This window comes from Aplysia californica, unplaced genomic scaffold, assembly GCF_000002075.1.
Source record: "Aplysia californica isolate F4 #8 unplaced genomic scaffold, AplCal3.0 scaffold01160, whole genome shotgun sequence".
Lineage (NCBI taxonomy): Eukaryota > Metazoa > Mollusca > Gastropoda > Aplysiida > Aplysiidae > Aplysia > Aplysia californica.
The window spans coordinates 70,253-87,555 of NW_004798430.1; the positions used below are offsets into that span (position 1 = coordinate 70,253).

General features: G+C 41.7%; 1 protein-coding gene across 1 annotated transcript in view; it reads left to right on the top strand.

Annotated features, from left to right (window-relative positions):
* Positions 1 to 252: 252 nt before the first annotated feature.
* Positions 253 to 17,303, top strand: part of LOC101849339 (serine/arginine repetitive matrix protein 1) — a gene marked incomplete in the record, with an annotated part of 26,259 nt that continues 9,208 nt past the window's right edge. The window contains 8 exon segments of the mRNA XM_013090162.2: positions 253 to 395; positions 3,683 to 3,927; positions 7,738 to 7,870; positions 9,375 to 9,837; positions 10,715 to 10,932; positions 12,028 to 12,096; positions 14,224 to 14,478; positions 15,283 to 15,549. Coding sequence (XP_012945616.1) covers positions 358 to 395; positions 3,683 to 3,927; positions 7,738 to 7,870; positions 9,375 to 9,837; positions 10,715 to 10,932; positions 12,028 to 12,096; positions 14,224 to 14,478; positions 15,283 to 15,549 — 1,688 coding nt within the window.

A 17,303-nucleotide genomic window follows, 5' to 3' on the forward strand; every position in this document is an offset into this window, starting at 1 on the left:
GGAGGCGAGTTCCGTTCCTGCTACTCTATGTTTCTGGCCATCACAGTCAAGGTGGTTACAGCAGCCCAATTGAACATTTTAATGGAGAAAATCAATCAAATATCTTTTTACACTTGAACAGTGGATTTGAAACAAGATTTTCTGAACAACTTTACCTCAGAACGACAAAGAATCTCCTGTTCCAATTCAAATCCAAACCAACTTTTAGCAGGTAAATGATGAAAAATGGGACATAATTCCTGCATCAAACTTCCGGTGTGTTTTCTTTCAGTTTCTCACTTCTCACCATTTATTCTACTTTTGATTTTAATAGTAAGTCAGTTTTATAGTGCTTCGGAGACTGAAGTAAAGAATACGATGCCCCACGACAGGCCTCAGAGAAGGAGGCATTCAAGGTATGTTTCAAATGCTCAGGAACATTTTGTCTGCGTGGTTTACGCTTTTATATTTCTATTCTGCCTGGCACTGTCACTCACTGTCAGGTGGACACTGCTGGTGAGATGAGGTAGCAGTACAGTAGCATCGCTGTACACAAGCGGCTGAAGCGGATAGCTAGAGAACAACAACTAAACTAAACAACATTGGGAAGATTGAAGAATACCGGACCACTCGTGTATACATTATTGCACGAGAATGTGGGGTGGTTGGGGTGGAGGAGGGGGTGGAGTGGGGGACATGCGATTAAGTTTAAACGTAGAGAGACGCAAACTATTTTTAGGTACGGCGCCCATCTTGTTTGACGTCAGAACAGGATACCCCTCCGGTCATGTGACTACATCTAAGGTCATCTAAGTGTAGCCAACCGCATGGCACCAAAGATGGAAGTGTACGAAAATTGCCGTATATTTAATAAGAGAAAAGACGCTGGAGGATTAGATCTACTCCCCCCGCCCCCTCCTGCATTCTTCATCACTAATATATCTATACATTAAAAAACAAACGAACTTCAAAGCAGCTCTACGAATTTTAATTCATGGGACTGTTGGTCAGTCGGGAGGAGGAAGAGAACAAAAAAATAGTCCGAGACCGGAATCGAACAGCTCCTAAAATCCTAAAATCATTGCATGACTTTAAACGCAGAGGCGCTGTCTATTCGGCAGTCAGAACTTCCGAAAGCATGGTGTAGAAGCGTTTTATATATATATTAAAACTTCCATCTTTGGTGCCATGCGGTTGGCTATACTTAAATGTAGTCACGTGATCGGAGGGGTATCCTGTTCTGACATCAAACAAGATGGGCGCAGTTCCTAAAAATAGTTTGCGTCTTTCTACGTTTAATCGCATGTGGTGGGGGACTAGATCTAGATAGAATCTAGAAATCTAGGAAATCCGAAATGTTACAGAAAACACGTCGTTCCATGTGGGTATCCCAGGAAGTGATGACATAGTACTAGTTAAAATTAGCAGCCAATCAGAAAAATGCGTCTTTTCTACGTTTAACGGCATGTGGGTGGGGGGGTTCAGGGGGGTCTCCCCCCACATGCGATTAAATGTAGGACGCAAACTATTTTTAGGTAAGGCACCCATCTTGTTTTATGTCAGACCAGGATACCCCTCCGATCACGTGACTACATCTCAAAGTAGCCAACCGCACGGCACCAAAGATGGAAGTGTCTATGTTTATTGCTTTTAATCTACTTCTCGCTGTCAGAATGTATGATGGCCGAATAGACAGCGAGTCTGTGTTTGAAGGCATGCAATGATTTTATGAGCGGTTCGATCCCTGTCCCAGATGGGTTTTTTTTCTCTTTTCCTCCCAACTAACCAACAGTTTGTCCCTATAACTTATAATCAGCGTTCTTAATCTTACCGTTCTGAGCATCAACGATCTAGATCTAGATTCTAGATTGAAGTGATCTTCCATCATGTCCAAGTGCCTCCAAAGAATCTGTGGGTATCCCAGGAAGTGATGACATCACATTTTACTAAAATTTGCTGCCAATCAGAAAGATGCATTTTCTACGTTTAACGGCATGTTCTTCCCCCTGACAAAATTGTAACGAATAGATCTACCTGTCCGAGATTCACCATTGAGAGATTAAAAACTGGGGAAAATCATGAAATCCTAAGGTTGAGACATAGGCAAAGTCAGTCCGCTGGTCCGGTATTCTTCAATCCCCCCCCCCCCCCCCATGACATTGGCCGATATTTTATATATGTCTTGTTTGATGTCTTTGAGGGATTCCCACTTTGTTAGTCATGACCACACGACGGCAGCCTGCCGACTCTGATTATTTTCAGTGAAAGCACATCTATAGAGAGAGCTTTTAGTACACCTCTGTGATTGGCTCAAAGGGAGGACTTCCGTAACGAACGACCACTATGACTATTAGACAGAGTAGAACAGAGGGATAGGGTTAGATCTCTTCTTTATTGTGTTTGTTGGGGTGGTCGCTCATTTTACTGAAGTCCTTCTGGCCCAAATATAGATGATGTATTTCTAGCATAAATTTTTGTCATCTTTCGGGGTTTCCCTTTCAAGTTGACTAGATCTAGGTCCTTTATTATTATTCATCAGAATGCCGGTGACAAAGTTACTATTTCTAAAAATCTCCTTTTTTCTCAATCATTAATCTGCAACCTTGTTTGTCATTTTTCATCTTCAACCGGTCCTAACATCACACTTTTAACCAGTGTTTTTTTGTCTCATCCTTCATGATATCAGTGTTTATAATTATTAGTATACCTGAAACATTATATTATTGATAATGCATCTATAATTAATATATATAAACGGGATTAAATTACAGATGATTTGGTAATTTAGTGGTTTGCAACACACTGCTTTTCTATTTTTAGTAACTTTGTCACTGGCATTCCAATGAATTATTATAATAAAGGGTGATAGTGAATTCTGAATCGTTGTTGGCCCAAATTTTCATAAAAGTAATTAAGATATGAAAAATGGAAAGTTTTTCATTTTTTTTCGGACATAACTATGATGACACAAATGCAAACACATCAGCATTCAGAATTTTGATCCTCACCATTTGATTTGCTCTACATGCTTATGTTTGAAAATCAAAGCAATAAGAAAACTGTTAAAATAATTTTGTTTTCTTGTACAAATTCTTTAAAAAATGTGTCATCATAGTAATGTCCGAAAAAATTTGACTTGACGTTATGTAACGCCAGCTTACACAGTTTAGCATGCAGTCTGTAGGTCTGTAAATACATGTTTTTGTAGGAGGAGGTATACATGAATAGAAAAATTCAAGTAAAAACAAAATATTAAAACTTTATCATCAACCTCTATGCTACAATTTAGGTACCCACCTATTGGCAAAAGCTTATATATATATATTATATAATATATTATATATGAAGACTACAGGGGAAAAACGACGGTAGTCACGAACTGAAAATCGCGAGGGTACCAGTTTTGAACGCTTGTTGACTCATAACTGTATTTCTCTTCAACTGTTGGTTGATTATTGTTGTTAGATTTCCCATTCGACAACACTTAAACAATAAACTACCAGTCAAACAATTTGATATTAAGTTAGGAGTACACAACCTTTTAAAATTGGCACCCTCACAAATTTCAGTTTGTGACTACCGTTGTTTTTTCCCCTGTGCTGTTCATATATATATATATACATATATATGTATGTGTATGTATGTGTGTGTGTGTACATCGAACTTGTTTATAATTTCAATTGGCTTTCCTTTCATCTGTCAGGTCCATATCGCCTGTCCCTAGCAAACACAAGCGAAGTTGGCAGCCCTCGTCAACTGGGGGCGGGGGAGGGGGCAGAGGCCCACCCAGAAGGTCTTTGTCTCCTGTTCGGGGAAACAGAGGAGGTTTTAAGCCTCCACCGAAATTCGGGGGTCGTGGAAGAGATTACCCCCCTCCCCAAAATGCACACAGGAGAAGCCGCTCACCGCGGAATCACAAGAGGAACAGGGCCAAGTCCCCTCTGTTAGGTAAAGTGTGCCCTTGAGTTCTCACAGTTTTGTGTCTTGTCGTCTAATTAATCAGTATTGTCGTTGTTGCTTTTTTTGGGGGGGAGGGGCATCCTACAGCGTGCGTTTCATTTCTCTTGATATGAGCTTTGTTTTATTTGAAGTGTAATGCTTTATTATAGGAAAAGTGCGGTCGTTTTCACACACTTTGTCGTTGATCTGAGTAACCGGTAAGGTAATGTTGTTGCTTTATTTCGGTATCCTACAGCGTGCGTTTCATTTCTCTTGATATGAGCTTTGGTAAAGTGTAATGTTTACTTTGCTTTATTATAGGAAAAGTGTACGGTTGTTTTCCCGTTGTTATCTGAGTAATCGGTACGGTAATGTTGTTGTTGCTTTTTTTCGGCATCCTACTGTGTGCGTTTCATTTCTTTTGATATGAAAGCTTTGTTAATGTGTAATGTCTACTTTGTGGTGTTGTAGGTAAAGTGTGTTGTTGTTTTCACACATTTTTGTGTCTTGTCGTCTAATTTTAATTGGTAATGTTGCTGTTGCTTCCTTTAAGGTATTCTACGGAATTTGCTTTTTTTCCCTTTTTATCTGACCCTTTGTTTGTTAATGTATAATACCTACTTCAGTTAAGTGTGCGTGGTTGTTTTCCCACATTTTTGTGTCTTTTTTTTTTTTCATAATCATAATGTCATTGTTGCTTCCTTTTAGGTTTCCTAGAGAATTTGGTTCTTTTCTCTTTATCATCTGACCTTTGTTTGTTAAAGTGTGTATGGGGGCTCTCGTGGCCTAGAGGTTCAGGTGTTGGCCTCTCATTCAAAGGTCCCGGGTTCAAATCCGGGTAGCGACCGAAAAATTTTCTTCTCTAAAATTGCCTCCTTTCACCTCCTTTCCTGCTCTCTAGCAATGTTCTGTTGTCTGCTTTCATTTCCACTTTCTGCCCCCACCCCCTCACCTCCTTTGCCCCCTCCTCTGGGCTCCTGACTCTTTCTGCAGCCTTTCTACTGCTGCTCCTTGGCTCCTCCTAACTGCTGTCTTTCTGCGACACCCCTGATCTTCTGGTAGGCAAGATTTACACCTAGCCTTCTCGGACAAGGACGAAAAATCTCGGAGGGCCCGTGTGCAAGTTGCGCACGTTAAAGATCCCTTGGTGGTCTAAAATCGATAAGAGTAGGCTTCGGCCGTCACCCGGGCAAAATTCAAAATTTTCTACCAACTGAAAATAGTAGGTGTATCCCGCGCTCATATGACCTCATGCAGTTGCGAGCGCCGTAAAACACTTCACAAAAACAAACAAAACAAAAAAAAATATGTATACTTTGTTCTTTCTTAGGTAAAGTGTGCAGTTGCTTTCCCACATTTTTGTGTTTTATTTGTCATTCATGATCAGTAATGTCGTTGTTGCTTCCTTTAAGGTAGTGGGTAGTTGATGGGTGCTCTGGTGTGGTTTGCTCCTTCTTTCCTATCAAACATATATCGTCCTTATCTCCCCTTCTTCTTTTTTCTGTTCGTTACTTTCTTGTAACACCTCTAATCTTCTGGCTCTCATATGACCTTATATACAGTTGCGAGCGCTGTAAAACCTCTACTAAAACTAAACTTACCTTTTAGGTATCCTACACTACAGCACACAGTTCTTTTCTCTTGATCTGAGCTTTGACAAAATGTGATGTCTACTTTGCTTCACTTTAGGTTTAAGCGGGCAGTCCTTCTCTCACATCTTTGTGTCTTGCTGTCTTGTTAATCTGTGATGTAATAGTGGTGTCGGTGGCCTAGCGGTGAGGCTCTCGGATGCAACCATTAGGTCATGGGTTCGAATCTTGTCAGGGACCTGACGTGTCCTTGGGAAAGGCACTTTACACGAGTTTTCCTCACTTCACCCAGGTGGTACCCAACTATAGACAGTGAAAGATCTTGTGAGTTTGTTAGTGTTTGAGCGCTTAATCAGCTGCTTGCACTGTGTGCTTCCCGGGAAGCTGAGAATGTTTCGGAGTGTTCTATGGTCTGCTGGGGTAATAATATAGTGTAAAGCGCACAGAGCTTGCTTTCGAGCGGGGTTATGCGCTATACAAATGCTATTTATTAATGCTTATTATTATTAATGCTTTTTGTTACTCCATTTCAGGTGTATCCTACACCTAGTGGGTGGTTGGCGGGTGCTCTGGTGTGGTTTGCTTCTTCTTTCCTATCAAACCTCTATCGTCCTTATCTCCCTTTCTTCTTTTTTTATGTTTGTTACTCTCATGTAACACCTCTAATCTTCTGGCTGTCATATGACCTTATGCAGTTGTGAGCGCCGTAAAACCTCTACTGAAACAAAACTAATATCCTACACCTACAGCACACGATTCTAATTCTTTTACTTTTCTCTCATATCTTGAGCTTTTTTTAAATGCAGTGCTTACTTTTTTGCAATTTAAAGGTAAAGTGGGCAGTCCTTTTCTCACATCTTTGTTTTGTTTGTTTTAGTAGAGGTTTTACGGCACTCACAACTGCTGGTCATATGGGCACCAGCACATTTTTTTTTTTGGGGTGTGTGTATTGTTCATGAATTTATGTGCCTGTGTTGCTGCTTGTTGTGAAAACAGCCTTTTTATCACAATACATGTTTGCCTTTGTAGTTGAAGTTGTATTGTTGTGGGTGGTTGGCGGGTGCTCTGGTGTGGTTTGCTCCTTCTTTCCTCTTAAACATCTGTCGTCCTTATCTCTCCTCCTTCTTTGTTACGTTTGTTGTTACTGTCTTGTAACATCTCTAATCTTCGGCACTTATATGACCTTATTGTGTTGCAAGTGCCGTAAAACTTTACTAAACTAAACTAAACTAAAATTGTATTGTATGTGCTGAATTAGTGTGACAGCCTTTTCCTTCAATTGTGTTTGATTATTTTTTCATTTTTTGTATCTGGTCATGCTCTGCAGCTATGTGTTGTAGTTATACAGATCTTCTGTTTCCACAGGCTGAAAAGGCTATTTGTAAGGCGTGCTGACAAAAGGGGTTACTTCTCGAAATCCGTAAATCGATATTTGGCCACAAATCGACACTAAAGTCAAATTTGTAAAAAAAAAAATTCTTAATTGATGCCATATTCTTTAAGTATAACATGCCTTTTATTATTTTATAATGAATGTGAATGGAAAAAACTTCACCTATTTGCGTGATGTATTTATTTCCGTAAGGCTCAAATCCGAGAAGTAACTCATTTTGTCAGCATGTTTCACATTTAGTCATGCATAGAGTGGGAGGAGTCACTTGAGCGTTGTTTGGTTTCAAAAATGCCTTCAAAGTTTTCTTGAACTGTGGTGTAATTTTTGCAATTCTTTAAACATAGGGTGCAGATTTTTTTCTCTACCTACTACCTATGTAGTAGTAGTTACAGGTTTTTACGGCGCTCGCAACTGCAAAAGATCATATGAGCGCCAGGAGATTAGAGGTGTTACAAGAGAGTAACAAACATAAAAAAGAAGAAGGGGAGATAAGGACGATAGATGTTTGATAGGAAAGAAGACGCAAACCACACCAGAGCACCCGCCAACCACCCACCCTACTACCTATGATCTTATATTCCCTCCTTAAACAATCATACAGAAGGAAATGGGAGTCTTGATTCAGGCCCTGTAAGTAAAAGTACTTTTTGATAGCTTATTATTCAGTTCCTGCGTCTATTAGAATGTTGCAGATGCAGATCAAAGTTCAGCCTCACAATTTCCTTAAAATGTTGTGTCGTTGGTTTTTGCATGAGTGTAATGCGTCTAAACTCTAATTCTGAAAGTTTTTTTTAAGGATCGAGATGTTTACCTTATCTTTCTGTTTTCCGGAATCAGATCGCAGAGAGACGCCGCCGTACTTAAAACAGCCGCAGTACCCTGCCGCCGGGGACAATGACAGGTCGGGGTCAAAGTTCCGGGGTCACAGAAGTCCGTCCCCCGGACCACCGCCTCGGGCTGGAGGGGACAGGTGAGAACGTTACGCCAGGTTGATTGTTTTAGAGGATGGTACGTAGGCTCTATGGAACCTAAACAAATGGGTAACAGGGAAAGATCAGGGAAACATAGCTTTTTTGAGAGCATCCGAGCAAAAGAATGAATGAGAACCTTGATCGAGGATGTCTGTCGCAGATCTGGCACTGGATGACGATGATGAGGCTCTATGTGAAATAATACATCTGTCTATCTGTCTATCTAGGACTTCAAAACCTCTGAAAGCTACCTCTATGTCGTTTTATCTGTCTGTCTGTCTGCCTATCTATCTATACTACATATTATAACTTCAAAATCTATCTGAAAGCTACCTCTATGTCGTTTTATCTGTCTGTTTGTCTGTCTATCTATCTATACTACATGTTATAACTTCAAAATCTACATCTTAACCAAGTATTTACATTGAAAACATGTTGGTGTAAAATAAGGTAAAATAATTGTATGAAAGACCTGAAGTAAAGAAGAAGAAAAAAAAAATCATATGTCCTCCAAGAGAAATGTGCATGTATGATAATGATATGCTTTAGACTTTAGAAACGGTCACTCGTAATACATATATATATATATGTGAGGCAGCATGGTGCTATCAGGCTCTCGTCAAAACAATCAAAGTGAAGAAACTTGCATTTTTCCGCAGGTTTGTGAATTTTTATCAAATTTTTATTTTTGGGCTCAACTCCTTTCATGCCCATTAAAGAACTCATTTCTGTGTGGATTTTTCTGAAAAACTTTGATTAAAGGCACAAACAATGTAAATTTTCATTTACCGCGGACTCTTAAGCTGAGGAAATAACTAATCTTTGGCGGCCATTTTCTCACTAATTTTACCTCTGAAAACAGGCGACCCCCACATTCTTCTTTCACAAATATCTCGACTTGTATTGAAGATAAACAGGAATTTTTTTCATTCAAATAAAGACAAGTGAACAAGCTTTAAGATGATACCAATAACTCGATGTGCCCAAAAATTGACGAGAGCCTGATTCCAGCACGCTGCCTCATTTTTACATGTTTCCACAACATTGCAGCGTGTGACATGTACATAGTAAGCTGTATCTCTCCTTTTGCATACCAAAGACCATTTGATGAGCTCCTCATTGCTGGCTCCCTCAGCTCACCCCTCGGCCACAGCCTAATATTTATTTTTGGCAATTGCCGAAAAGAGGTCTCTCTCTTAGTCTTACTTGTAGTTCTCTCATGAGATATAGAATTATCAAAATAGGTTCATCTGTTCTGATTAAATAACCAAAATGACGGGAATTTCACTCTCATTAAAGATAACAATTTAAGTTGTCAAAAATTCTTTTTTCAGTTTTGCTAATGTAATTCTTTATAGAGGTAGTTGGCTTTTACAGCAGGTTCGACTGTACCGTAAGTGCAGAGGCTAATTTATATATTTTTTATTAATGAAGCCAGGATCTTTTAAAGTCAATATTGCAGTCACTCCAAAGCTCCCAACTCAGCAGTATAAATCTTTTCAGAGCCAGAAGCGACAGTCGGTTCAAACGGTCCGGGTCCCCGGATACCGGGAGATCTGGGCCTCCCGCCAAAAAGAAGCAGCCATTGCCACCCCCCACACACTACAGCCCCCCCGCGAGGAACCGCTCGAGGAGCCTATCGCCTCCGCCACCGCTACGAGGGGGCAGGTCGCCCGTGACCTCCGCCCCCACGTCCAGCAAGAGAGTGGATTCGACATCTGGGAGGAGGAGAGACTCGAGCCCTCTGCCGCTGCCGTCGTCGTCGTCGTCCGGTAGACACGCCCTCAGAGGGGGCTCCATCCCCCAGCGCCGGGTGAGCACGTCCGAGAAGAAAAAGTCGTCGCGTGTGACGCTGCACCGCCGCTTCACGCCCGAGGACCAGGAGCCGTTTCGGCTGGAGGAGAACGTAACCATTGCCATACTCCGCAACCCCAACGCGGAGCCCTCCGAGGATGTAACGGTGAAGGTGGGTCACATTTTATTTGACTGGTCTTAAGAGAAATACAGTCAATTTTTTTAATTTTTAAGGAGAACATCACCATTGGTCCTCCGAGGATGTGATGGTGAAGGTGAGTCACATTTTTTGGGACTGCTCTTTAAAGGAATACAGTTAAACTTTCTAACTTTAAGACTGCTGTTTAAAGTTACGGAAATACTGTCAAATTTTTAAAAACTTTTAGACTGCTGTTTAGTAACTTTTAGACTGCTTTTTTAAAGTTGACTCTTTTTCTCCGGCAAGCTGCTTGCAGCGCCTCGCGGCCGGAACCCCTGTGCCCGGGAGCTGCTGACTGCAGCTCGAGCACATTCCTTTAGAACGACTTCAGCATCAATTTACTTTTCCGCAGTTGCCGAAGACAGGTCTCTCTTATCAGGAGTTCATTCATTAGATGAAGAACTATCAAAATAGGTTCACTCGTTTTGATTTAATGACCCATTTAGTGACGTTTTTGTCATTTTTAGATTTATTATCAGAGAAGGAGCCTGGCATAGTGGGTTTACCCCCCCATACAGTTAAAGAGTTAAAGAAATACAGTCAAAGTTATGGAAGACGACCACCTATTGTCGGGGAGAATAGAAGTTGTCTTAGACTGGTTGACGTTTAGGATAGTCGATTAATGGTATCGTAAAAATGCCGGGGAGGGGGAATGGGAAATGGTCGTATGTACGGGTGATTGTATTATACGGGTGTCCATTAGAGCTGGTTCGACTGTACTTTTGTATTGCTGTTGGGAACTGTAAAAAGCTATGTCCATAAATATGTCCTATTCAGCATGATGCTTGTCTTCGTAGTGCTCCGTGCAACTCTGATTGACAATTGTCCTGGCTGCTGTGTTCATCTACAGAGAGTGTTTGATGCCTCTCTGTTCAAAATGGTGCACAAGAAAACTGAGGGCAAGAAACCGATCTTCGACAGAGAAGAGATCAAAGTCTGGCGGCATGACGACAATCTCGCCGATGATCCAGATTTTGAAAGGCGGCTGGTGCGTGTTAAGTCGTCTGCAGCCGGCGGTCCGAAACACGCTGCGGACAGCCTCTCTCGCATGTCGCCAGACACTATTCGGTAAGATTTGCCTCGCCTTTGAAGAAATGCATCCCCCCGGGGCAGTGCCACTGACTGAAGTGTCTTTAGGCCATTCCCAAAGGGGGGACATTTCTCGTTCAAGCATACTAGAATTGTAAATGGACTGACTCATGTCACGCTCATAACTGTGCCTGATCTACAACAGGGAACTGCTGCTTTTTCTTTCCTGATCCTTACTATTGTCATTTACCTCTACTTCTTTTGTATGTTTGTCACTCTTGTGACCTGCTATTTTGGGGTGCCTTGATAGTCGAAGCAGACCTTGTGCTGTTGAAGCTAGAGAGGTGAGCAGTCTAACGTTCCCTGTAAAGACTTCTCTGTTGACACCCACCCCTTGGCGCTCATATGACCTTATGCAGTTGCGAGCGCCGTAAAACCCTCTACTATAAGAAAGAAGAAATGCTTGGCTTCATTGTCTCATGCTTCCCATCACTTCAGTCAACCCACCGCTACGGAGCAGCTAAATAAAGAATGTAAAAAAACTTGCATTTAATTATAATATAATGTTGTAGTTCTGAAAGGTTGTGGCTTTCCTCTTCCTCCTTTTTCATTCACTAACAGCAGAAAAAAAGTTTTAAGTCGCACTGTGTTTGTGCTCACAGCTCACATCACCATAATTTTTTCACACATGGAACTTGATTGCATTTCTTCAAGTACCACTGATGAGATTTGCAAATGCTAGCATTAATAGATTTTCCTTCATTTAATCAATGATATCGAAGGGTCTTCGAGCGACTTGTCTTCCGCTGGTTGCAGGTGCGAAATTGTCTATAAGTTTAATGATCCTAATGTCCTGTCTTGTTGTGCATTTGCGTGAGTGCACCTCTAGGTCAAACTTTTGTAAAAAAAACCTTGGGGCAGTGCCACTGACTGAAGTGTCTTTAGGCCATTCCCAAAGGGGGGACATATCTCGTTCAAGCATACTAGAATTGTAAATGGACTGACTCATGTCACGCTCATAACTGTGCCTGATCTACAACAGGGAACTGCTGCTTTTTCTTTCCTGATCCTTACTATTGTCTTTTGCCTCTACGTCTTTTGTATGTTTGTCACTCATGATGTTTTCTTCTGTAGCAAAGCGTTTGGCCTTCAGATTGGAGAGAGGTCAAGAAGCAGATCCCCCCACCGAGAGCCAGAAATCAGGTGACAGGATTGATTATTTTCTCTCTCTTTCTCTGTCTGTCTGTCTGTCTGTCTGTCTGTCTGTCTGTCTGTCTGTCTGTCTGTCTCATTTTCTCTTTCTTTTATTTTCTCTCTGTCTCTCTTTCTTTCTCTGTCTGTCTGTCTGTTGTTGTTTTCTCTCTCTCTCTCTATCTTTCTCTCTCTCTCTCTCTCTCTCTCTCTCTCTCTCTCTCTCTCTCTCTCTCTCTCTCTCTCTCTCTCCCTCTCTCCCTCTGTCAGTCTGTCGTTTTCTTTCTCTCTCTCTCTGCCAGTCTGTCGTTTTTTCTCTCTCTCTCTCTGTCTCTCTCTCTCTCTCACTCTCTCTCTCTCTCTCTCTCTCTCTCTCTCTCTCTGACACGCACACACACACGCACAGAGGGGAGAAATTTTTGAAATAGTACGGTATTGTGCTTGTTCAGATGAAGTTCTTTTTTTCTTCTTTTTCTTCTCCTTCTCTTTTTCTCCTCCTCCTTCTCTGTTGTCTTGTTTCACAGCTCTTGACTGGCTGTTCAGACTTTTGAAATGCTTGAAAAGACTGGAGGTCATGAACAAATTCGGGAAGAAAAGTTTGAATTTATTTTGTAGAACAATTTGGAAAGTATAATGGAAAAGAGGAAAAAGTCATGTTTCAAAAAGATTTATTTATTGGCAAGTGGACTTCCTTTGAAAGAAATAAACAGAGAGAGGGAGAGAGACAGGAAAGGAGAGAGGGAGAGAGACAGGGAAGGAGAGAGAGAGGGGGGAGGAAAAAAAAGAGAGAGAGAGAGAAGTGTAAAGGAGGGAGAGGAGGGGGGGAGGGAAAGAGAGATAAGGAGAATAATAAATCCTGATACCTGATCTCCATTATTTAAACATAAAAGATCCAGTGACATTGAATAGGTCTGTTAAGGACCTGGGCTACATTAATGCTCAGTTTATGGTGAACCAGTTGTGCTGGCAAACGTCACTGCTCTCTTGCTGATAATCATGACAAAAAAATCACAAAGCACTGACAAATGCATCATGTTTATAATAAAAGTATATGTGAGGCATCGTGGTGAAATCAGGCGCTCGTCGAAATAATGAAATCCAAGACATCAGCATTTTTCGGCCAGTTTTGATTTTTTTTTTTCTTCTTCAAATTTTTGTTTTTTTGGCTCAGCACCATGTATGTCCGTTCAAAAACACTTTTATGTTTGGATTTTATTAAACAACGTTGACTAAAGGCACAAAACAATGTGAACTTGCCGTTTTTCATTGTCTTTTAAGCTATGGAAGTCAGCAAACTTTGGCAGCCATTTTCTTGCTAGGCGACCCTGACCTCCTTCAATCGCAAATATTTCGACTTCTATTCAACATAGATGGATATTTTTTTCACCCAAAGGAAGGCAAATGAACAGGCTTTAGGGTGATACTAATAACTCCATATGCCCCAAAATTGACAAGCACCTGATTCCACTGCGTTAGTGGGTGGTTGACAGGTGCTCTGGTGTGGTTTTCTTCTTCTTTCCTATGAAACATCTATCGCCCTTATCTCCCCCTTCTTCTGTTTTGTTTGTTACTGTCTTGTAACACCTCTTATCTTCTGGCGCTCATATGACCTTATGCAGTTGCGAGCGCCGTAAAACCTGTACTAACTACCACTGCATTGTGACACATATGCGTTGAGACGTGGTGGAATCAGGCCCTCGTCAGGTTTTGGATATATGGAGATGGAGTTATTGGTGACTTCTTAGTGCTTGTTTATTTACCTTTTTTTTTTTTAGATGAAAAATATTCCCATCGATGTTGTACACGTGTAGAGATTTTTGCAATTGAGAGAGGTGGAGGTCCCTGGTGCTAGTGGGAAGAAAATTAACGAGAAAATGGTCGCCAAAGTTTGGTGATTTCCAAAGATTGAAAGTCCTCAGGAACTGTGAATATACGTATTGTGTGTCTTTGATCAATGTTTTCCAGTGAAAGCTGCATGGAAATGTTTTTAATTGAACAGAACAGGTGTTGAGTCAAAAAATTAAAAATAATTTTTAACTCATTCCACCACACTGCCTCACATATACTAAGAGTTAAAGAAGACTATGAGTATAAAAATATTGTACACCGTTTGAATAACTTCAGAATTTTCTCCCCCAGACTCGATCCCCGCCCCGATCCTCGCTACGAGTCGAAATTTCGCCAGCAAGTGGAGCGAGAGGAGGGACTTGGGAAGAGAAGGAAAGACGGAGACAGGAGAAGTGTGGAGGACAGGAAGGCTGGACCAGACGGGAGGAGGAAAGAGGAAGACCAGTTTGGGAGGAAAGACGACGGTCGCAAGTCTGGTGGGAGAGGCAGAGGGGATACGTACGATTTGAGGCAGGCTCTGGAGAAAAGACGGAGCGACCGAGAAGAGTGAGTATTCCTGTCATCATCATCATCATACAAAGGCTATTCGAATGGAGTTATTTGGACGAGTGAAGGTGCCTTTAAGTGCCCTTGGCGCTCTTATGGCCTTATTGACAATGGAGACGAAAAAGAGCCTTGCTTTCGCTCAAAGATTTCTTTGTGGAGTCCACCAGGCCCATTAAGGAAACGAAAAAAATCATCATCATCATCATCGCCTTTCTCACCCTGCACCAGGGTATAGACCTCATATAAGCACTTTTCACCTTCCCTATCCAGGACTAGCCTCTTGATGTTATTCCACGTCTTCCCACTTTCCTGTACATCTATTTCTGTGACTCTTCTTTTCGTGATTTGAGGTAATTCTCCCAGTTAGTGTTGTTCGTCTCTCCCCCTTGGGGCAGTGCCACTGACTGTAGTGTCTTTAGGCCATTCCCAAAGGGGGGGACATTTCTCGTTCAAGCATAGTAAAATTGTAAACGGGCTGATTCGTCATGTCCATAACTGTGCCTGATCTACAACAGGGAACTGCTGCTTTTTCTTTCCAAATCCTTGCTGTCGTCATTTTTCCTCTGTTTATTTTGTATGTTTGTCACTCTCTTGTGAACTGCTGTTTCCGGGGTGCCTTGATGGTTGAAGCGGACCTTGTGCTGTTGAAGCTAGAGAGGTGAGCAGATTAAGTCTGATTCCTTGTAAGGACTTTTCTGTTGACACCCACCCCTTGGCGCTCTTATGACCTTATGCAGTTGTGAGTGCCGTAAAACCCTCTACTAAAACAAAAATTTTTTTTTAATGGTTTTGCAATTTTCCCAGCACTGGAGGGTTCCGCATCGAAGTGCGACGAGGGGAGCGAGACTCCAGCACTGAGCTCTACTACAGGGACTCGGAACACGGCCGGAGCTCCAACACGAGCAGACTAGGCCCGGAGGAGGGGCGGAGTGTGGTGGTGGACTACGACCGGAACCGCGGCCGCCGGGGCAGCTCGGAGAGAGCCGGCGGAGATTTCCGTCCCTGGGACAACAACCGACGGTGGCCGCGCGGCAGAGGGCGTGGCACCGGGGGCTTCCGGGGAGCTAACAGGTATGTGTGTGTGTCTGTGTGTGATTGGTTGTTGCAGTTGTGTGGGTTTCATGCCTCAGTGGATGATTTGTGTTATGACGTGGTGGAACCAGGCGCTCGTCAATTTTGGGTATGTTGAGGTATTGGTATCATCTTAAAGCTTGTTCAGTTGTCTTGGCATGCATCGGTGAAAAAAATGCCCGTCTCTCTTGAATGGAAGTCGAGATACTTGAGATTGAAGAAGGTGGGGACGCCTGGTTTCAAATGCAGGATTGGCGAGAAAATGGCCGCCAAAGTTTGGTTGCTTACATACCGTGATAGTCAGTGGAAATTGAGAACTTATATTATTAGTGACTTTAATCAACGTTTTTCTGTGAAACCCAACCAGAAATGTGTTCTTAATTAAAGTGGACAACAGTGGTGTTAAGCCAAGAAGAATTCGTTAAAAATTGCCAAACTGGCAGAAAAATGCCCAGTTTCTTCCATTGTGAAGCATCGTGGTGAAATCAGGCGCTTGTCAAAATAGCCAAATCGAAGAAAATGGCATTTTTCTTCTAGTTGGATAATTTTTATCGAATTTTTACTTTTTGGCTGAAAACCTTTTATGTCTAAATAGAAATACATTGCTGGGTGGATTTTTACTGAAAAACAATAATTAAAGCGCAAAAAGAATGTAGATTTACAGTTTCCTAGAACTCTCAAGCTTTGGAAGTCACTAAACTTTGGCGGCCATATTATTTTCCCTAATTTTACCCCTGAAATCAGGTGACCCCCACTTCTTTCAAGCCAAAATATTTCGACTTCTATTGAAGCTAGATCTGAACTTTTTTCCTCGAAAGCAAGACAAATGAACGAGCTTTAAGACAACACCAATAACTCTATATATGTACAAATATTGACGAGCGCCTGATTCCACCGCGTCGTGACTCGATTTCAATATTTTTGACGAGCGCCTGATTTCACCATGCTGCCTCACTATTAGGTCATCTAGGAGGCGTGCGTCTTTGGCCCTGTCTGTCAGTCAGGGCCGACCCGGGGTGAGTGGGATAGTCCGTCCTAGCTGCCGGGTTCATCAAATTTTAAGTGGATATTTTGCTTTTTGTGTTTTGTTTGTTTTTTCTTCTTGTCTTCTTAATACCTTCACAATGAGAAGTCTGCACGTCATTACGACTGTAAATTGGCATAACTTAAAGTTAAGCCAAATTGCAACGTTTCTTTTTTCTTTCTTTTTTTGTGGTACTACATTTTCTATCTTTTGATAACACCAAATCAAAAAAATGCGCTGGCAGTCTCAAAAAAAATGTGCGCAGCAAATTTTACCACTATATGATAAATACTTTAGTTAAACAGTTTTTTCCAATTTATCTCAAAAGAAGCGAAAATGAGATGTGCCATGTGGCTAGTGCAGTGACAATGTGGCAGGTTTCCTTTTCAGCTTTTTTCTTCTTCTTAATCTCTTTCCGTGGGTGGTTGGCGGGTGCTCTGGTGTGGTTTGCTCCTTCTTTCCTATCAGACATCTGTCGTCCTTATCTCCCCTCCTTCTTTTTTTATGTATGTTGCTCTCTTGCTACACATGTGACATAATCTATTCTTTGGCACTTATATGACCTTGTTGTGTTGCAAGTGCCGTAAAACTCTTACTAAAACTAAACTAAACTAATCTCTTGCAGAAATTTTTGGATGGTTGGCGGGTGCTCTGGTGTGGTTTGCTTCTTCTTTCCTATCAAACATCTATCGTCCTTATCTCCCCTTCTTCTTTTTTATGTTTGTTACTC